The sequence below is a fragment of the Hyperoodon ampullatus genome, assembly GCF_949752795.1.
Source record: "Hyperoodon ampullatus genome assembly, chromosome: 17".
Taxonomy (NCBI): Eukaryota; Metazoa; Chordata; class Mammalia; order Artiodactyla; family Ziphiidae; genus Hyperoodon; species Hyperoodon ampullatus.
In genome coordinates this window covers 51,556,899-51,577,818 of record NC_136930.1, presented here as the reverse complement: position 1 = coordinate 51,577,818, position 20,920 = coordinate 51,556,899, and the positions used below count along the sequence as shown (strand labels likewise).

Sequence of the window (20,920 nt, the reverse complement as noted above, 5' to 3'; positions counted from 1 at the left end):
TGAGTAACACACTTTGAAAAATAATGCATATAACAGTAATCAGCACATATTCTATTGGGGCTTTTTTTTCCCTCTTGATTCTAGCCATTATGTAAATCATATGCCTTTACTTAAATTTTCAAAATTTAGTTGTTGTTTCCTAACATATACTGTATGTGATTCATCGAAGCCAGAAATAATCTTAGTTAGTGCTTTGTAAAATTACTAAATTACCTGTTGATTTAGTTTAATATATCAAGTGATCATACCTCATTTGTATTAATTAGCCCTGTTAATGGTAAGAGCGATACTAATTTGACATTCCAGTGAACTAAACCTTATAGTCCTTACTTGGCACAATACTTGCACAATACTTTCAAATTTAAACTCTAATTTGTGGTAGAAGTGCAGGACATTCTAACCTGCTGAGTGTGGAAAAGCATCAGCAACACTAAACAAAGCCAATAAATACCTCTGGTATTTCTTTGAGGTCAAAAGGGGTACAATCTCTGGAGAATATGAGCTGGGAGTCAAATCGAAGACTAGAAAATGAGAGTAAAAAAGAGAACTTTAAGTAAAAAATGAACTAGGGAGAAGGAAAGCCAAAGATGAATAATAAAGTACCACCAGAAGTATTTTAATTGTGATGTAAAAAGCACCTCCATCAGACACCAGTTTGCCATGTGTTAATGATAACTCTTTTTTTTTTTCAAAAATATGCACTCAGTGGCCAAATTCAAAAGCCTAATTGATTCGTTACTATTATACACACGTGCATTGACTAATCAAAATTAGAATATTTAAGCCAGTCATAAGGGTTAAACAGGATACCTAAGAAATGTCACGTTAGGTGTGATCCAGAGACTATTCTATCCCATTCTATCTTTTATTGTCCCTATCTCTGCCCTTTATGTCTTTGTTTTATTCATATATATTTATGAACTTGACCTCCCCACCCCCAGATAGAATATGAATGAAGGAGACTGAGAAAAGACTCTGTTTTCTGCCTGTTTGTATTTCTAGTGCCTGGCATAATTCATTTATATTTGTAGACTCCCAGACAGTGGTGTTAAATATCATACTGAAGAAGAGAGTAGCTGCTTTCTTGATTTCCACCTAAAAACTCAAGAGTGTATCTCAATATCCAAGTTTTCATTAATAACCCATGATAAATGTCATCCATGACTTTTCTATATTGCATATGTTGTTTTTTTAATTAATTAATTTATTTTTGGCTGCGTTGCTGCTCATGGGCTTTCTTTATTTGCAGCGAGCGGGGGCTACTGTTTGTCTCAGTGCACGGGCTTCTCATTGCGGTGGCTTCTCTTGTTGGAGCACGGGCTCTAGGCGCGCGGGCTTCAGTAGTTGTGGCTCGCGGGCTTAAGTTGCTCTGTGGCATGTGGGATCTTCCCAGACTAGGGCTCAAACCCGTGTCCCCTGCATTGGCAGGCGGAATCTTAACCACTGCCGCCACCAGGGAAGTCCCGATATTGCATATGTTTTAATCAACTGATCAATAAGTGTGTATTTACAATCTGTTTACTATGTTTGGGGACAGGTACTTTGGGAGGGTAAAAAGAAAGTAAAATACATACTTCTTTTGCCTTCAGGATTGAGAAGGAAAGACAAACAGATAATTAGACAACAAATGGAGAAATGGTGCTAAATTCTGTGAAACACATACGTCAGAAAATGGGAAATGAAAGCAGGCTGGGATACAAAGGAAGTTTGCAAAGTAAAGCCAACTTTGAAGGCTATTAAAGCCAAGGGCATGGTTTACACAATGTCTGGTAGAGACCAGAGGGCCCAAGAAGATTTTTGAGGAGAGGATTTACAAGATAAATCCTATGCTAATGTGCTAATGAATCCTGTTCTAGAGTCGTATATAGATTAGATTCACATATAGATAGAGTTGGGGAGAGGCTGCCTAAGGAATACCACACCAGAGACTGTTGGCTTTAACCTAAATTGGAAGGATGAGTGTCTCTCTAGGGCAGTGGCCATGGGATTAGACCAGGAACAGCTTTTAAGAGGAGGACAGACAGGACTTGGTTACTGATGGGAAACAGGAGATTTAAAAATGTGGGTGGAATGGTCCAAAATGACCCCAGGGTTTTGAGCACAGATTAAAAAATAATAATAGCTAATGTTTTTGAACATTTTGCTCTGTGCCAGACAGTGCTTTGTGTGGATTTTCCAGTTTCATGATGTGGTTATTCATGTAAGTACTAATGCTTCTCCCATTTTATAAATGAGGAAACAAAAATTCATTGAAAGAATGTAATTTGTCGAACGTCACAGCTGAGCGGAAATTTTAATCCAGGCAGCCTAGATCCAAATACCATGCTCTTAATTTCTATGCTTTTTTCTGTCTCACACCCTAAAGAAATGAGGGTGACAGTGGTAAACTTGGGATGAGAAGCTAATTTGGGTTTGGGACAACAGTATTTCCAAGTAGACATCTCCAGGTGAGATTTGGAGATGAAAGACCTCAGCTTGGACAAACTGGAGATCTAAATTTTACAGTAAGGATTACAGCGAAATCAAAAGTTCTGAGGAGAAGAGCATACAGCCGAGGTACCAAAGATTGCAATTATTCCGTAGGTATTACTTCTTGGAGGTAATGACTTTTTAAGCAGGCATATTGGTATTTCATGTTATATGACCCTAGACCAGTGGTCTATCACACACCTCTATTATAACAAAACTTCTGAGCATATACCCTTGGTATATGTAACTTATTCTCCATTGTTTTCGCTTAGTAAGGTAGCTGATGAAGAGTTCATACTGGAGGAAGAGTCAACTGTATGATTTTCTGGTTGCTTGTCATTGCACTACCAGCACGAACTTCAGGCTGCAGTTCTTTGGCAGAGGACTTTTGAAAGCCATTTCTCCATTCTGTTGAGTTAAAACTATTCTATATTATCCGGGCTCATGTAAAACACACTCTGTTACAATGCACTGTGCATGAAAGAAGGGCACCATGGTCTAAACCCGCATTATGGATCTCTCATTCTCACTGCATTTACATCGGTGGTACCAGACATCTGATTTAGGAGCTAAATTATGGCACTGGTTTCATTCCATATATTAAATATATTTTTATTTGCAAATAATAAATATTTGTAAATAATTTTTATTTACAAATAAATATTTGTAAATATTTTTTAATGTACAAATTGTCACTTAAGCATTTCCTTTCCACATTCAGTAGTTTAACTGTTCTCTACCCCAACCAGGGAACTTCTCTGCCCTTCAAAGACAACTGACTTTGTCTTGACTTTCTCAGGAGTCAGGAGGTGCTACCTCGATACTCGTATTCCAGTATGTGCTGAGTGGACAAGTCTGAGATCACTGTGTCTGTACACTTGATGGTGTACACACTTCTGTCCAAAATCCACTCAGCTGTTCCCTTTCTGGATTTGAATCCTTGTAGATTTAGTTTCCTCATGCAATGTCCTCACCCCTGTTGTACCATTTTAGGTTTTCTTTTTATTTTATTTTTTTTACTTCAGCTTCAACTTTCTCCTGTTTTTCTTATGGTTCTTGGGATATGATATGGAGAATTTCATAGCATTTACAGAGTAAGCTACTTTCGATTTGTACGTGGACAGGTCTATGTTCTCTGTATGCTTCCAGAATTTCCTTTCTGTATATTTCTTAACAAAGGAGTTCATATCTTTCCAGCCTCCACCCACTATGGAATGAGGACCTCCCTTTTATATGTCAAAAGTAAAAGTAGTATCTGAGTCAGAATATATACCCAATAAACATTTGCTTAGTGAGAAATAATTTGGAGATTAGAGTCAAATGGTAATGTCAAAAATATTTATGAATCCTTGTCAAGTGAGTAGAAAATAGTGGTAATTAATGTGTCTTATTTATATTTATTTAGGTTATTAATTAATTAATAACCTATATTAATTCCTATATTTTCCTGTTATTAATTCCTACATTTTCCTGTTAAATCACTTTATTGCTTTCTTTAACCTTGAATTAAAGGTTTTCTTTTGTTTGAACAGATAATACTCTTACAAACAAACAAACCGGCCACGCTAGACTTGGAAATATATTCTCATTTGAGCCATAGAAAATAAAGCTTAACACTGAAAAATGGTGAGTGTGAATATTAAAATATCAGACAACAGCTGGGAACCCCAGTTGGATTTTTTGAGATAAGACACGATACTAACAGAGCCAAGTACACAGTCCAGAAAGTTGGTGATACACTCATCTTTCCAACAGATATAAATAATGAGGTAGATGTTAAAATAACTTGTAACTTCTCACTATCATGCTGATGGAACCCATTCATTATAACTGTAAATGGGGGAAAAATATGAAAGAATTTACAGGTAACTGGACCAGCTTCCTTCCTAGCCTAACAAGAAAAAGGGCTTTTACGTTTGGATCTGGAAACAAAAAATATGGTGCTGGTTTTATTTTAAATTTCAAATCAATGTGGAAAAATGTCTTTCTCTATATTTCTTATTAAATAAATGAAGCCAAATGGATACTGCCAGAAGACGGTTCAGAATTCCATATATTTTAGTCATTTCATGAGAACTATTTGGCTAATTGACTAATTGGCTGCTTGATTCATAAACATTCAGGCTGATATAGAAGCAAAACTATTTTCTTGTCCTTTTCCATGTAGCACTTATATTTTCACATGAAAAATGCACTTAGATCTTATCAATATAATTTTTAAAAAACTGACTTTGAGAAACAGCTTTACTAAAACACCCACCTCTGTTTCTAAAGCTAATTAATAGTAAATATATATGTTCCCTTTCTCATACTGACAGGTCACTACTAGGACCCACAGAAGATCTATAAGATTTAGAAGAGAGGATAATTACTAAGTGAAAAACAGGAGTAGAAGGGAAGAGCAGAATGGCTCTTCGTGTGGGGAGGTTAAAAAATGGCAGGTGGAGGTGAAGAGCTCTTATGCATCTGGCAATGGGGTTGTGGTTGGTAAAACTTATTGTTCTCTGTGTACAAAGGAACAAATTCAGTATGGGCCACTGTGAAACACAGTGCTGCCTTTGTTGACATCGTGGGCTCCTCATTGAAAAAGGACAATGTAAATAAACACATAGGCAGTGAAATGCATCAAAGAACTATCAGTTTTTAAAGTCTCTACCCCGTTACACTGGAGAACCTCAAACTGGCAATCATGACTAGAAGTTGCATCGGTGTTCGGGACAAACAAAAGGCAGCAGATTGTCAAGTTGAGTGTTATTACCTACACAACGGCCAAACTGGAAATTCCCTTGGCTAATTTTCTCTCATTGCCCAAGTGGAAGTCCATCATGGAGTAGACTTGGGCAAGACTACTTTGCTGAAAGTACACATAAGGCATCATTGTGTACACATCATTGAGAAAGTTGTCAAGCATGATCTAATGTTCACTGTTCGGTAAACCCAGTACTTTTCCATCCTTATTAACAGGTCTGAAAACACAAGTGCTTGGTGACCATGAAATGATATACATTCTATGTGGGTAAGACTCCTTTGCCAAATGTTAAGTTATTGAGTTTAAAGGAGACCAAGCAGGTGAATACAAGGTTTGAAGAAAATATAATTCTTGACACAGTCTCAGAGCTTGAAGTGGAGATGTAAATAACAAGCATATTGGTTTAATGCGTATTAACTCTACTCTCCAAATGGAGAAGTCCCTGACCTGCTCAAGCAGGAAATGCCCTTCTGAGTTTCAATACCTTCATCTTAGTCACCATTTAGAGAGCTAGCAGCTTTGAACACCTGTAAAGCACTGGCTTTGTTGACCTTTTTGCCACACTTACCTCTCTTTATAACATATCAAACAGCCCCCATTTGTCTTTATGAATTAAAAACTTTAGCAGAGTTCTCACTTCGGCAGCACATATACTAAAATTGGAACGATACAGAGAAGATTAGCATAGTCTGTGTGCAAGGATGACACACAAATTCGTGAAGCGTTCCATATTTTTGAGGTGATATGGGGATATATGCATATGTATAGCTGACTCACTTTGTTATAAAGCAGAAACTAACACACCATTGTAAAGCAATTATACCCCAATAAAGATGTTAAAAAAAAACTTTAGCAGATTTTGTGAAAGATTGCTTAACAACACTGAAGAAAGCAGATGGAATGCACTGGTTAGAGCATAAAAAGAGGGCAGACACAGCCCTCCTTCATAGATTCCCTGTGTGAGAGCCTCTGTTTAAAAGCATGGTCACTGAGAAAATCATAAGTTCAGGCCTACAAGTGAGAATCCAGTGCTACCTGAAGACGTTAACTAGCAAAATTTGTCCTACACCTCTACTCATCGTTGAGATGTTAGACTACTCTCCAAATGGCAGTGTCTTCCACTCAGTGACTTATTGGTGAATGCAGAAAGAAACCCCAAGCTGGTATCCTTCCGAAGGATCAGACAAAATGGGGGATAGTGTTGTGATGAAATATTTTAGGGAAAGAGTCCTCCTTTATAACAATGTTATTTAAAACTGTGGGGGGGGGGGCTTCCCTGGTGGCGCAGTGGTTGAGAGTCCGCCTGCCAATGCAGGGTACACGGGTTTGTGCCCCGGTCCGGGAGGATCCCACATGCCACGGAGCGGCTGGGCCCGTGAGCCATGGCCGCTGAGCCTGCGCATCCGGAGCCTGTGCTCCGCAACGGGAGAGACCACAACGGTGAGAGGCCCAAGTACTGCAAAAAAAAACAAAACAAAACTGTGTGTGTCACATTTTGGGGATATTCATAAAGAAGATGCATGCCAGTGTTTAAAATTATTGGATATAAATATAGGCCCAACCATGAGCATGCCTTAAAAACATATGCAGTCAAAGAACTTGAAATGTTTATTAATGCTTTCGAAGGGCTGCTGCAATAAAATCACGTGGCTGCTTCCCAGTTGGCCAGAGAATGGGACTGCTCACAGGTTTCAGGTTGAAAAGCCTCCCACAGCTCCCTAGGCAAGAAGTTTGGCAGTGGTGCTGAAAAACTACAAAGACATATTCCCCAATATTTATCACATGATTTGTATTCTGCAGTCATTTCCAGTTTCAATGGCAACAGTGGAAAGGAACGGATGAAGTCAGGTTACAGGAATAGAATGCTTGAGGCAGGACTTGAATATCTAATGCACATTTCTATGGAAGGCCCAATGCCAGGAGTATATAACTGCAGACGTGTTGTCAAACTTTTCTTACTAAAACTCACTAGAACAAACAAATCAGCCTTTGGCAAAAAAAAGACCATCAGAAAACCTCAGTTTTGAAGGAGAACCATCTTCCTTCTGATAAAAAAGAAACAGCATTTTGTGCTCAAACCCCCTCTGTAAATCACCATTATCTCTGCCTATGTTTTTAAAGTATGGACAAGTGACTAGTCTGCAGTAAAGTGTAATAATAGAGCAAAATAAAATGAAGTGAGTACATTTCCTACCATTAAGCATTGTTGTGTGTCCATTTAGTTTGTAATGTTTATAGAAATAGCAGCACTCTGTAGAAAAGGAATCCAAAGGATTCAACCAAAGGAAAAAAAAGACTTGCTTCATTTTCACTTGACCATATTTCTTAATTATAAAGAAAAAATACAGCATATGTCATATATTAATAAGTAGCATTCTTTTGTCATGTTTATTTTTCTGTATTTTCATTCTTGCTTTCTTAAAATATAGCTTAAAGATAGAAATTGAAGTATTAATATTAAACAGATCATGTCATTATCCTGTAAATGTTAAAATGATCATATTTTATTTTGTTATTTAAAAGTTGCCCAAAAGGATGCAGCATGGCTTAAATATTTTGGTGGAGTTCTTCATTCTACCTTTATTCTGCATGGCCATATAACAGTCTAAACCCTACTTAGGACCCCCTGCAAGGGCACAGAATGAAATTAAAAATCACACCTATTACTGCTACCAAGGCAAACTATTTAAATTTCTCTTAATATTTACTGGAGTTCTTGGTACATAGCCAACAAAGGCTCAGTGAATATTTGTTGAATAAATAAAGTCACTTATTTATAAAACGTGTGGAATTCACAGGATAGGATTTACAGCTGTAAAAGTATAACTTTGTACAGCAATTCTTAGGTGAAAGTACAGAAACTGCCTAATTATTATTTGCTTTGGTTCCATTGTATTTAGTGATGAATAATTTTCTTATTTTAAAACAATATTTTTCAGATATCCATTATTGCGTAATTAGAGGCCAAAAATGAAAACTAGAAGGTTCTTAGGTCTATGTTTATTCTCCATTTGCAATATTTCAATATAGTCCTTTTCTATGGAAATACTTCTGAATTTAGAACTCTGTGGAGAGAAATACTGACATCAGCACAGGCAGGAAAAAAATAGTAATTTATATACAAAAAAACCCCAGTTGTTTACCATGGGAGACATAAGCACACTGGTCTTAACAAATTCACACTTCTATATTTAGTAACTGAAGCATTAGGAAATCGGCTGCTCTCAAGTGTATTTTAAAAGCGTTTGTAATGTGGAGTTTTCTAATATTCTCTTCCCAAGTAACGATTACATGAAAAATCTTGCCGAGTTTCAAAATAGATCTGCTAAAATCTTATATTTATTTGAAAAGGTTGCATTTTACTGAGTTTATTATAACAATAAAAATATAGCAATGCAACCATATGAATATTTAAAAATACAAATGCCACTGTCTTTTAAAAAAATCCTAATCTAGAATTGTTTTCTGTTTTAATAATAAAAGTCAAATAAGTAGTAGGGGAAAACAAAAGGAAAAACTATAAGAAAGAATCATGGGAGTACATTTGCAAAGAGAATTCTTTGAATTCTCACCTAAGAGAAGTGAGTTCATTAAAGTAATGAAGCTAAGCCTAATATTTTATAATAAAGAAGATGAAATGTATTTTCTATGGCAGAAGCTTTCCAAGTTATACCAGTTTGGAAGTCAGTATTTCACTTGATCACTAAAAAATTCTTTTGAATTGCTCTTCAATTCATATAACAAACCCAAAAGTTAACACAGCTTCTATGTTTACCATATCTTTAATATGGCTTTATCTTGCCATAATACTATACACCCATATAGTTCCAGCAGAAAGCACTTCAAGACCAGAAATCATTCTCTTCTATTTCACACTCAAGGCTGGAGTAAATTGCATGCCTCTAACAAATCCGATTTTCCAGTGAATACATCTGGAGGGCAATAGGAACAGGATGGTGGTGGTGGGAGGTAGAGGTTTGAGATTGGGAAGTGTTGTAAACAGAAGGAAAACCATTGGTGAAAGTCAAAGTTAGAATGCAATCATTAGATCATGCGAGATCTTGTAAGCCATAAGTTAGCGTATGAACTTGATCTTGAGGGCGACAGTGAGCATAGAAGGGTTTCAGCTGGGGCCAGGGTAGGGGATGATCAGATCTGCACTTTAAAGACATCATTCTGGCTATGGTTTAAAAATGTACCGAAGGGACAAGTCTGTGTGCAGGGTTAGAAATCCAGGCAGCAGGAAATGGTAGAAAAATGAACACATTTTAAAGATAATTAAGAGGTAGAACAGATGTGAGTTAGGTTCCAGTTTGCTGTAAAGGTGACAGAGAGAGAAGAGTGGACAGTGTCACCCAGCTTCCTGAGTCCGCACGAGGATGGCATTTATTAACTTAAGGAATACCGGAAAAAGATCAGCTTTTAGAGGAAGTATGATGAATTCGATTGGAATATAGTGAGTTTTGGACCCTGAGATATCCAGTTGGATTACGGGATAGTTATGGAATAAAGATTTATAGAATTTATGGAAGATCTGAGTATAAACAGTAATTGAAACAACTGAAAAGAAAGATATTACCCAGGGAGGGAAGGTAGGGTGAAAACATAAGAAGGTCAGGTCTAGGCTGAGGAACACCAACATTTAAGAAATGGCCTAAAAGGATACTGGGTCAGTGGGAAAACACAGGAGGGCTGTGTCACAGAACGAAATTTGGTTTCAAAAATGTGTGAGTGTTTATCTATGCCAAAGACTGATGAGAGATCAAGGTTAAGATAAAAACTGGCCATTAGATTTAACCACATGGAAGTAATTTTTACTTTGGGCAAGAGCTGTTTGGTAGAATGGTGGGTACAGGTGCATGAGCGGAGTGGGTTGGGTGAAGGGGCAGGGAATGTGAGACCCAGGAATACAGACTCTTTTTTAGAAGTTCTCTGAGGAATGCGGAGAAGCAACTGGGTAGCAGTAGAAAGACACAAGAGTTCAGAGAGTAACTTATATCCTTGGGAAAGGTTTCAGCATGTTTAAATGCTGATGTGAAGTGTCTGATAGAAAAGTAGGTTAAAGTTATCCGAAAAAAGTATAATAGCTAATAATAACAGCTAACACTCACTGAATGCTCGATACATACTAGGCACTCTTCCAAGTTCTTCATGCTTAGTAACTCCTTTGATGCTCACAGGTAGGTACTGTGATTATTCCATTTTTCAGCTAAGGAAATAGAAACCTGATGGGATAACTTTGCTTAAGAGGTGGAAAAGAGTGGGATCCAAAGCCCAGATAAAGGAATTACCCTTGTACAATAGAGGGACAACTTCCATTCTATAGGACCGGACATGGAAAGGATGGGATGGAGGTCGGTGAATTTATAGGTTTGGAGGCAGGAGACTGAGAGAATTCTCTTAATAGCTTCTATCTTGTCAGTCAGTCAGGAGAGAAGGGCATCTGCACTGAGATGAGGTGGTAGGCTGGTAGGTTTGAAATACAAAGAAGGTGTCAAATAGACCCTATAAAGAATAGGAGAGAATTTGTGTTAACTAGGGAGCATAAAATGATTGCAGGCAGACCTGAAACCCCACTGCAGTCAGAGGGCCAGTGCTAGCCATGTCATTCATTTTCAGGGTTGTATGGTTTCCCCATGCTCAGTTTCAGGCCAGAGGAGAGGTAGTGCTGTTAAGACTATCCAAGAAGGATCCAGAAGTCTTGGTGTTTAGTCAACCATGGAGATCTAGAAGACCTCGGAGGTAAACCAAATGGGTCAGGGGTATGGGTAGGGCAGGGGAAGACTAAGGCGTATAGATCAGTTTGATAGGCACTTACTTGAACCTTCTTTAGAAGTAGAGGATAATCATACTTAATTAATCAGGTAGACAGGGAATGGATGGTGCCCAAAGATAAAAAGTAAGAAAAGTAGGGCCTCCCTGGTGGCGCAGTGGTTGAGAGTCCGCCTGCCGATGCAGGGGATACGGGTTCGTGCCCCGGTCTGGGAGGATCCCGTATGCCGCGGAGCGGCTGGGCCCGTGAGCCATGGCTGCTGGGCCTGCGCATCCGGAGCCTGTGCTCCGCAACGGGAGAGGCCACAACAGTGAGAGGCCCGCGTACCACAAAAAAAAAAAAAAAAAAAAAAAAAAAAAAAAGAAAAGTAGACCTTGGTGAAGGGGTATATGGGAACTCTGCACCTTCTGCTTAGTTTTTCTGTAAACCTAAAACTGCTCAAAATAATAATAATAATAAAGTCTATTAATTTCAAAAATACACCTTGGAATATATAAGGTAGGGACTCTCTGAATATGACTTTACCATATGACTGCCTATGACTTATCTTGCTTGTCTACAGTGGCTTGGCAGGTAAATAGAAGAAAGGAGCTTTGGACTATTGTCTTTCGGACCACAAAGCACATGCGCATTATCCTATACCCATTGAATATTGATGCTATTCATTGGTGTTCAGTTCTGTGTAACCTTAAACTATGAAAGTTTTCTGAAAGTGCTGAAAGTTTCAATAAAGGCACTACTAAGGTCTGTTATGAAAACTTTGTTGCAGACCAAAGAAACTACCTGTCAGAAGAGAAATTTACTAATGAGCCAACAGGTGGCAGTATAACATGGTGTTCTTGAATTTTTTAATAATAGAGCTAATTAACAATTAGGGCAGCAGAAGTCTCTCAAAGTGGAAATAAGGGGGAGGGGGAAGGAGGACAAGGGGAGTGGGGGAAGGAGGCGGAAAGAAGAAGAGAGGAGAGATCAAGAGAAAGGGATTCTGAAGGAGCCAACATTATCATAGTATCTATTCATCCCTCAAAATTTATCTCAAAACTCACCCCTGGAAATCTCAGACTCCAGTCTAATTCGGATGCTGGCAAGTCATGGTGTTAACACAATGAATAGTGTAACAGCTGATGGTCATACCCATATCTCTATTAATTAGACTGTGAGATACTTGAGGACAGGAAACACTGTTCATCTTCGAATGCTCTCGAACCAGTGTCTAAGCCAGTGTCTGACTCAGAATAGGAACAAAACAACATCGATGGATGAACGAATGTATGAATGAATGAATGATAGGTATCTGGCCATTTTTCATGCCATCTACTCTAACCTTATCCATCTACCTTTGGGAAGAAAAGTTCTGTCAACTTCTTTTCTAATGAGAAATCATTTCTCACATTATATCAAGTCATCTGGGGAAAATTTATTGTTTCCCTTTAATGACAGTTAAAATAAAAATCTTTAGGATGAGGAGAATGCAAAACAAGCAAGCAGGTAGCAACAGTAGTGGTTGGAATGGTTTGATCCTGAGGGAGAGAGGATATCTATTAAGCTCCAACCATGTGCCAGACATAAATGATAGACTTTGCATGTATTCTTGTCTGATATCAACAAGAGTAGCATGAACTGATTACTGTTATTAGGCCCATTTTATATGTGAGAAAATGAGGATCAGAGAAGTTAATTTGCCCAGAGACATTAACTGGTGCGACCTGACCTTTCTTCTTTCCTTCCCTCCTCCCTTGCTTCTTTTTTTTAACTAACATGTACTTATCACCTGCTGAGTCCTAGAGGGGCTAAACAACTTTTCTAAGGTCACACAGTCAGAAAGAGGCAAAGAAGGAGTCAAATCAGGGCCTTCAGGACTTGAGAATCCATGTCCTTTATTAAACTACATTTTTCCATCACAGATCTCTTTGCAAACTTTGGGAACTTCATCTCACTTTCCTGCTCTCCCTTGAATTAACTTCACATTATGGCAAGCCAGAAGGTGGGATTTTGAATAGAAAGGGACACAGTTGTTTTTCTACCAACTTCTGAATTGAGGTCATTTCTCCAGTCTGGAATTTGCTAATTCTCCCCCATCGGCAGCTCTTCCTGAAACTTTTGGCCAGTGCAGTTGACACCAGAGACCTGGGAAGCCATCCTTGTGCTCTGAGCTTCCAGCAGCAACCCGAGCTGTTTGTCAGCGAGCTGAGAGCCTCGTATCTCAGATTAGTGTGCAATCAGAAGACAAACAGAAGGTGAGTAACTTCATGGGAGAACAGTGGGTATGTATGCTAGCCACCCAGAAACAGCCAGATGAGATGGCATCAAAGGCCTAAAATGCCATATGTCACTTAGAATCGTATTCTCATTTTAATAGTGCTATTTTGATGCACAGTAGATAAGCCTGAAAGTAAGTACACGAAAATGCTAACAGAAGGAATATGAATAATTGATGTTAGGGCAATGAGATGATGAGTAATATTTTTCTTTTAATTGCCAAAATTTTGACGATGTGGTTTTAGTACCTTTAAAAAGAAAATATTAAAGTTATCTTTTTTTAAAGCATTTTTCTCTTTGATGAAACAGCATTCTAGAAATAACTAGAAAGGACACATGGGCAGATGAAACAACATAAGCCAGATTCCCAAATTCTGGATTTATCTTCCTACAGATTTTTCTGCTGTGGATTTGAGAGGAGCTACAACTACATAGCAAGGGCTAAGTTTAATCAGTAGGTCACAAGATTTCTGGTAATAAAGGAAAGTGGTTCATAGGAATGGCCTAGGAGGTGTAAATAAAGCAGAAATCAAAAGTCTCCTGAGCTCCACAACTGCAGAGGTAATACCTCCACCCGCCACCAGCAGTGCAGCTGTCTGGTGCTTCCAGGTTTCCCCTGGCTTCTGTAGCTGCCATCATAGCAGTTGGCCCCTAGGGGCGCTCTGCCCCATTTTGCAATACTGCTCTTGTCCGTCCAGTAGACAATCTCAAAATCCTCCTTTCTCCCCAATCTTTTAGCAAAAATAAAGGTAGAATTATTGTTAAAAATTTGAAAGCCATGTTTACTAGAAAACTGAAGGGAAAAGAAATGCAAATTGATGGAAATAAATCATATAATGGAGAACAGATTCTTTTATCTTTATGTAGCTCAAATCTAGCTGCAGATCTGCTCCCTGAGAACCCAGCTTATAAATTTTTTTCTGAGCCCAGGCTGGGGGATGCTGAGTGAATCCCTCAGAGCCTCTAACCTGAGGTACCTGTTCTACCCCTGCCAAGTCTGAGGAGAATCCCAGCCTTCACTCCTCATCCCTCTCGGAGGCTAGCTACCCCACTGGGTTCAGGTAACTTTCAAAGGCCCTGTCCTTCTCATACCTTCTGGTCTCTTGGCCTCCTGGGAAAGGAAGGTGCTTTTCTCTCAGGTCCAGAATTCAGCCTCTGGATTTAGGCCTTCCTATGTTGACCTTACAGATAACTAACTTCCTTTGCCTTCTCTGTAAGTCTGCAGATCCACACATCTCCCTGTCTTGTCCCATCATTTGAATCATCTCATTAGATAAATGTCAAGGCTTGGTCTCTCCTATCTGGATGGCAACCTTTACACTCATACTTCCCAGAGCATCTTGATGTTAATCATTCCAATCTACTGCCCCAAGAAGTAAACACCGACTTGTCCATCCATGTTTCCCCAGTTTGCTCAATACAGTCACCATACCTGTGTCTTCGGCTAATATCTTTCCCTATTCTCACAAATGGACAAAAGGCCACAAACAGCAGACGGCTTCGGGGAGGATTACCTCATGTCCGCTCCCCATTAGGCAAGCCGAAGACTGTATCCTTACCATCCTTCAGAGACCCCAACCCCCAACCTCTACCTCCTCACCTGGACTCTCCCTTCATTCCTGTTCTTCGTCTGAGAGAGATCTCTGACTGAAAACTCATTGGCAGAGCAGAGATAATTGACACACTCTGAACCCAACAAAGGTTCAAGCCAGCCTTGCCTCAGTTACCCACTCTCCTGTCTGCCTCAGGTACTCTCTGGACCCCCTCCTCAGGGAGTGATCCTGCAGAATTCTACCCACTACAGTTTTACAACATCAAAATCCCTTAACCATATAGTAACAACAACAACACATACAATGAGAGGAGAGTGGATCACTCACACATGCTCTTACGGGAAAACGGGCAGCTCTCTCCCTGGTAAGAAAAATATGGGTCTCCACCCCACCACACACACACACACACACAAATCCCAGGATGCCCCAGAATGCAGTTTCTTTTCTTCATGACGTGTTGGAAAGCACGTCAGCTGCTCCTCGTTGCCGTGAGGATCACCCAACATCGGGTCACTGAGACAGACGGCAGCACTGGCTCACACGGCTGATAGGATTAGGAGCTGGGGCTTTGTCAGCCCTGACTGAGTCTGGGAGAGACCCCAGCAGACGCAGGTGAGCTGAGAGGAAGAGCGGATGTGGGAGACGGGGAGGTGTCTTGGTTAAATGGTGCAGACCTTTTCTCTTCAGCAGTGCCTTTGTATTGTCTTTTCTGTGAAGTTTGCAGTCTGGGGGGTTCCTATCAAGAAAAATCTGTCCTTTATGACTTATCTGGTTTCAGGGATTGACAACATATGCCTCACAGGATTTTTGTGAGGCTCAAATAAGATTATACAGGTGAAAGGGCTCTGAAAATATAAAGTTGTGTGCAAACAAAAGGTATGAATCAATTACAGATTTCACATAGGCAAAGAATCAAATAATTTATCCCAAATTTGGGGCCATAATTACATAAAAACGTCCCTTTTCTCCCAGCCTACAATACCCTATCTCCCCTGTTCTTCCCAGGTCTGGGCAGGGTTATTATTTATAATCTTGAAGGATTCCAGCCTTCTGAATTAGTTATTTTCTTAAAAAATCAGCATTACATTCATTTCTAGAGGAAAAACCACAAAATTACAAAACCAGAGAATATTTTAAAGCAGATAAAAGATGACTATAATATACTGTATTAGATTATATCTCTTTGATGGTATAATGCAAACGTTATAAGACACTTAATGATGTGAGAAACACTTGAATGAAATTAAAGGCAAGATAGATATTAGCATTTGTAAAACTTGCCTTTTAGAACAGTATAAAAACAGGCTTGGGTTCCAAAAGTACAGAGCTAAAAGGTGTTTGAACACTAAATCATCAGCCTTTCCCTCAGCAGGTTGCTATGGTGACAACAGGGCTACAGCATTGCCTCTCACTGCCTGCACTTCTGCAGTAAAGGCTTTCACTTAACACATGTTGGATTTTTTTAAGGCACACACCCCATCATCAAATACAAAGAAATATTGGAGGCAGCTTTATCTAAGTCATTTTCTAAACAGAAGTTGTGTCTATGTTCTTTATCCTGTACTGATGGGCCCCTTAGGGGGTTAGAAAATTCACTCCTTCATGCATTCATTCATTTGACTGTTATATATTGAGTGTCTACTGTGTCAGGACCTGTACTAGGCACTGCCTACATCCCTGGTGAAGACAGACAAATAAGCAGGGGATTCTGATACAAGATCATAACAGCTCTCCTGGGGTGAATTAAATACAGGTGTCCTGGAAGTATGTAAGGACTGATCTTCTTGGGGGATCGGGGGACGTTTCCTGGAAGAAGCTGTTTCTAAAATGAAACTTAATGTATCTTTAGGAGTTGAGGAGGATGGGTGGGTGAGATGCAAGAAACGCTCTAGACAAAGGGACCAGAGTGTGCAACAGCCTAGAGGGAAAAGAGAGCACAGTACCTCCTGAGAACTTCCATTGCTACAGTTCAAGGGGTATCCATTTGTATGTGGAGGGGGAGAGGCAGGGGCGATGGATTGGGGGTGGGTAGGGGTGGTGAGGGAGGGAGGATCAGAGAAGAGCAGTGTCAAGAAATGAGATGGGAGAGATACACAAAGCCAGAACATGAAAGGCATTTGTGCCACATTAAGGAGTTTGAATATTACTTGGAGGATAACCGAGAAACCATTAATGAGTTTTAATGAAGAAGCATGGCTAGATTTGGCCTTGTGGAAAAATAGCAAAACTGGCGAGAAAGGAATAAGAGGCAAGATTGGAAGCAAGACAACTTTAGTTAGACCGCTCTTGCAATAATCCAGGATGTTTGTGGTTTACGCTGGAAGTGAAGAAAATGCAGTCAAACAGAGGCCAGAAGTAATCCGATTCAAGACACCATTTCTAGGGTAGGGTGGAGATCATTCACGCTTTCTGCTATGCGGGGCCACATGAGGGAGAAGAAGTCAAGAATGACTCTGAGGTTCTGACTTGGACACCTCCGTGGAGGGTGTTTTCTGCTGTCAGGCCCCCAGATTTAATTCTCAGGAGGGACCTCAGAAGTACCTTAACAGTTTGACGTTAACAGTTCGAGCCTATCTCACAGTGTATGTCCTCAGCCTCATAATTTTGGAAATAATAGACTGTAGGAATCATCCTGGAACATCACTTTCCTGAAGTCCGTATCTGAGACAGCTGTAGGTATCCAAGTATGAATTAATAAGCTCTTCCCACAAAATAAAGAATCCTAAGATTATCCACTTCACTTAACAAAGCTAAGTAGATTGAAAAGACATGAAGATGTATGGAATAAAACTTCTTTATGGGTATAGAGGAGGCAAACTGCTTTCACTAATCTTCTGATTTCAGGCTCTCTCTAGACTCACACTGTACATTCCTAGATTTGAAAGTTGAGGACTCAGAAAAATGCTTTTCGGAGGGCAGGCAAATGAGATGGTGGAGGTTCAGATACCATTTTCAATGATCACAGCCCTTCCGTGTACAACACTGGGTGTAACGATCGGGCTGTTTCCCGTCCACACTGCTACTTAGAATATTCTCCAATTCTGAAATAAAGGGCATCTAAATTATTATACATGTAGAGTTGCATTATCAGATGAAACTTCAGTAATAAGTGTAATACACCAAGGCCCCTGACCCAAACGATGGATGATCCCTATTCCACGTCCTCAGTTGAACAGGTTTTTGAGCTATTTTGAACAAATCTGTCTGCCTCAAACGCTTTTTCTGTCACGTAAGAGGATTCAGCAAATATTGACCGGAAGAGCTGGACTGGACGTGACTTGACCGCCCTTTGGAAGGTTCTCTTCCATCAGCTGGGTATAGCTGTTTTTTTGTTTTCCTCATGTAATCCTCCTAGCTCTCCTTGACGTAGGTATTATTATTATCATCCCTCAAACCTAACGAGGATAAACTTGAAGTTCAGAGAGGTCAAGAACTTTAGGCACATAGGCACTTCGCTAGAAGGGAGTGGAGTGCTGCCTTTGAAGTGGTTTTCTGAGTTCAGGTGCGGGGTCCCCAAAGCAGCGTGCCTGGTACTCATTCCCGGGCGTCTGTGGGCCAGAGCTGGAGAAAAAGGCTTGCTCGCCCTCAGCAGCCTGGCTTCCCGAGCCCTCAGCAGCCTGGCTTTCCGAGCCCGCGGGAACTGGCCTCTTCGTTCCGTCCCTGCGGTGCTGCGCTGCCATCGCCAGGCCCTTCGGATGCAAATCCCCAAAGGAGAATCGCAGCCTTTGAGATTCCGGAACCCAGATGCTGTGTCAGTCGTGCAGCTTTCGCTTGGCTGGGGTCCGGGTGGAGGGGGACCGCCCCGTCTCTCTCCTGCGAGGTAATTGTGTGCGGAGCTATAAGTTGACTTAAAACCGAGAGGGCAGGGAGCAGCCGCGAGGCAAAAACTTTCCCTTTCTACAGTTTGGCTCTCAGTGATGTCACAGCTTTTCTGGGTTCTTCTCTGCGACGTGCACCCCCTTCGAACCCGATACCACGTGCCCAAAAGGGGGTGCTGGGCGTCACCCTGCTGGAGATGCTCCGAGCCTCCGCAAGCCCTCTCCGGGTCGGACTCGGCAGACAAGGAGGGGCGCGCGGAACTCGTGGGCAGGGCCCGCGGCGAAGTCGGGCGGGCGGGGCGCCCCGAGGCGCCTCCCAGGGGGCAGGCAGGTGAGGGAGGTCGGGGGAGGCGGGGGCGGGAGCCGCGGCGGCACCACGTGTCCGTCCGGGGCGGAGCGGCCGGGCGTGCCCTCGGGGCCCTGCGCGAGCTGCCGCAGCGGTGGCGGCGCGTCGGCCCCGCAGCAGCCGGCGGCCGCAGAGCGCGCCGGCTCAACGCAGTCTCCTCGCCCCGGTGCCCGCAGGTGCCTCCTCCTGGACGGCGGCAGCGGCGGCTCGAGGAGCCGGCGGTTGGCAGCGCGATGGGACCCCTTCGGGAGACCAAGGTAAGGAGGGCACGTCCTGCGGGCGCGGATGGCAGTGTCCGCGAGCGCCGGGGGGAGAGGAGTGGTGAGCACTGCGGGGAAGGAGGTCAGGTGAGAGCTGGAGGGGTGACGTTTAGAGTGTGGTAAACGGGGACAAGGAGGTGGTGGGCACGAGGAGAAGGCGGGGGACAGTTGCTCAGGTGATGAGACCTGGGAGATGGGCAGGTGACACTGTGTTTGGAGGGTTGTTGACCCGAGGATTAAAAAGATTGACTCTGAATGGTTAATCCCATCCCCTGAAATTGGAGATTTGGGATCCAGCTCTCAGTCGATGTCCTCTGTGTGTGATGTGGATAAAAAAGGATTTGATGTATTGGGGACTGAGAAATAAGGACTCCAGCACTGGTTCAAGGTCTGCCTTGTGCCGAGCGGAGTGGCTGACGGGTGATACCCGCTGGGTGTCTGATGTGCAGAGCAAACCCCGAGGCTGGGTGCGGCTTTCTCCCCTGGATAGGGTGGATGCCTGAGCGACCGCGGGACTTAACCGCGGCTGGGGCTTTCCCTTCAATTCCTGCACTGTGAGGGCCTCCCAGAGGTGTTTACTTTGGCAGCGACCCTTCCTGGTAAGCCGCGTGGAAATGAGCAGGAGGTCATGTTTCCAAATAGTGTTTGTTACCTAATCCAAAGCCCTTTTTCAATTGCAGAGGTTGGAGTGAGCAGTGGGTTTTTTTGCGAAGAGCTCCTCCTAGGAGTCCATTTTAATAAGCAAGGGTGGTGGTGACCCCGAAAAGCACTGGACTGACTGCAGGCCCGTTCTGCTTCTAGATGATGTGCAGCAGTTTGGCTGAGCATCTTTGCCTCTTTTAGCCTCAGTTTCCTCATCTGTAAATAGGGACACAAATTCGTGTCCTCCCTATGGCCTCGGTTGTAAAGATTAAACAAGATAATGGTTGGGAAAGCACTTTAAAAATTGAAAACTATTGCTAAAATCCTGCTTTTTAGGCATTTTTAAAGCCAAGGAAGGCACGGCCCTCTTCATTTAATTCTGTATTTTGAAGGAGAGAGAGAGAAAAATCTCTTCATATGGGTGACCTGTAAGGAAAACAAAAGCTAAACATGATGTAAAAGGTGGAGCCATCTTACTGGGTATTGGATTTTTGTTTGCTTTTCTGTTGGCAACAAGCCTTGTGTACCAGGATATTAATGAATAATTAAAATCCTGGCCGGAAGAGAGGGGATTTGAAAGATCAGGCTGCATGATCTATCAGGAAAGAATTGTTTCAGGTATAGGGGTCTACTTTGTGAGGAGACAGGAAAACAGAAGTGAAAGTATCACAGCGAATTCAGGGAAAGCAAAATGGAAGTCTGGAGGAAATCAAGTAATAAGCCAGAGTGTGCTGTGAGTTATAAAGTGCCTTTGAGAGAGCGGAAAGCTTAAATGTGATAGGAAAAGCCAGAATGAGAAGGTGAGTTAGGAACTGCATGAGAGAACGGAATAGCTTTTCTGCTAGCGGCTGGAAGTGTGCGTGTGTGTGTGTGTGTGTGTGTAAGTACATCCGTGCTGGAGTGTGTGCTCTTCAGTAAATTAGAAGGCTTAGCTGAGTAGAAGAGTTCTGGAGTTCATTTTAGCTACTGAAACAAGGACTACTCTGTGAAGATTCAATATTCAGAAACGTGGCTTCTTAGAAACTGAGCCCAGAAGCAGACTGGAGTTCAG

General features: G+C 41.6%; 1 protein-coding gene across 4 annotated transcripts in view; it reads left to right on the top strand.

Annotated features, from left to right (window-relative positions):
• Positions 1–19,143: 19,143 nt before the first annotated feature.
• The window catches only part of SYBU (syntabulin), a gene marked incomplete at its 5' end in the record, with an annotated part of 70,530 nt that continues 68,753 nt past the window's right edge, over positions 19,144–20,920 (top strand). For 2 of the 4 annotated variants that reach the window (XM_079722318.1, XM_079722317.1), the window contains one exon: positions 19,201–19,224. In XM_079722318.1, the coding sequence (XP_079578444.1) occupies positions 19,201–19,224 (24 nt within the window). Of the gene's footprint in view, positions 19,225–20,920 lie in introns of all 4 variants that reach the window. The other 2 variants (XM_079722319.1, XM_079722316.1) reach the window with 2 other exon arrangements.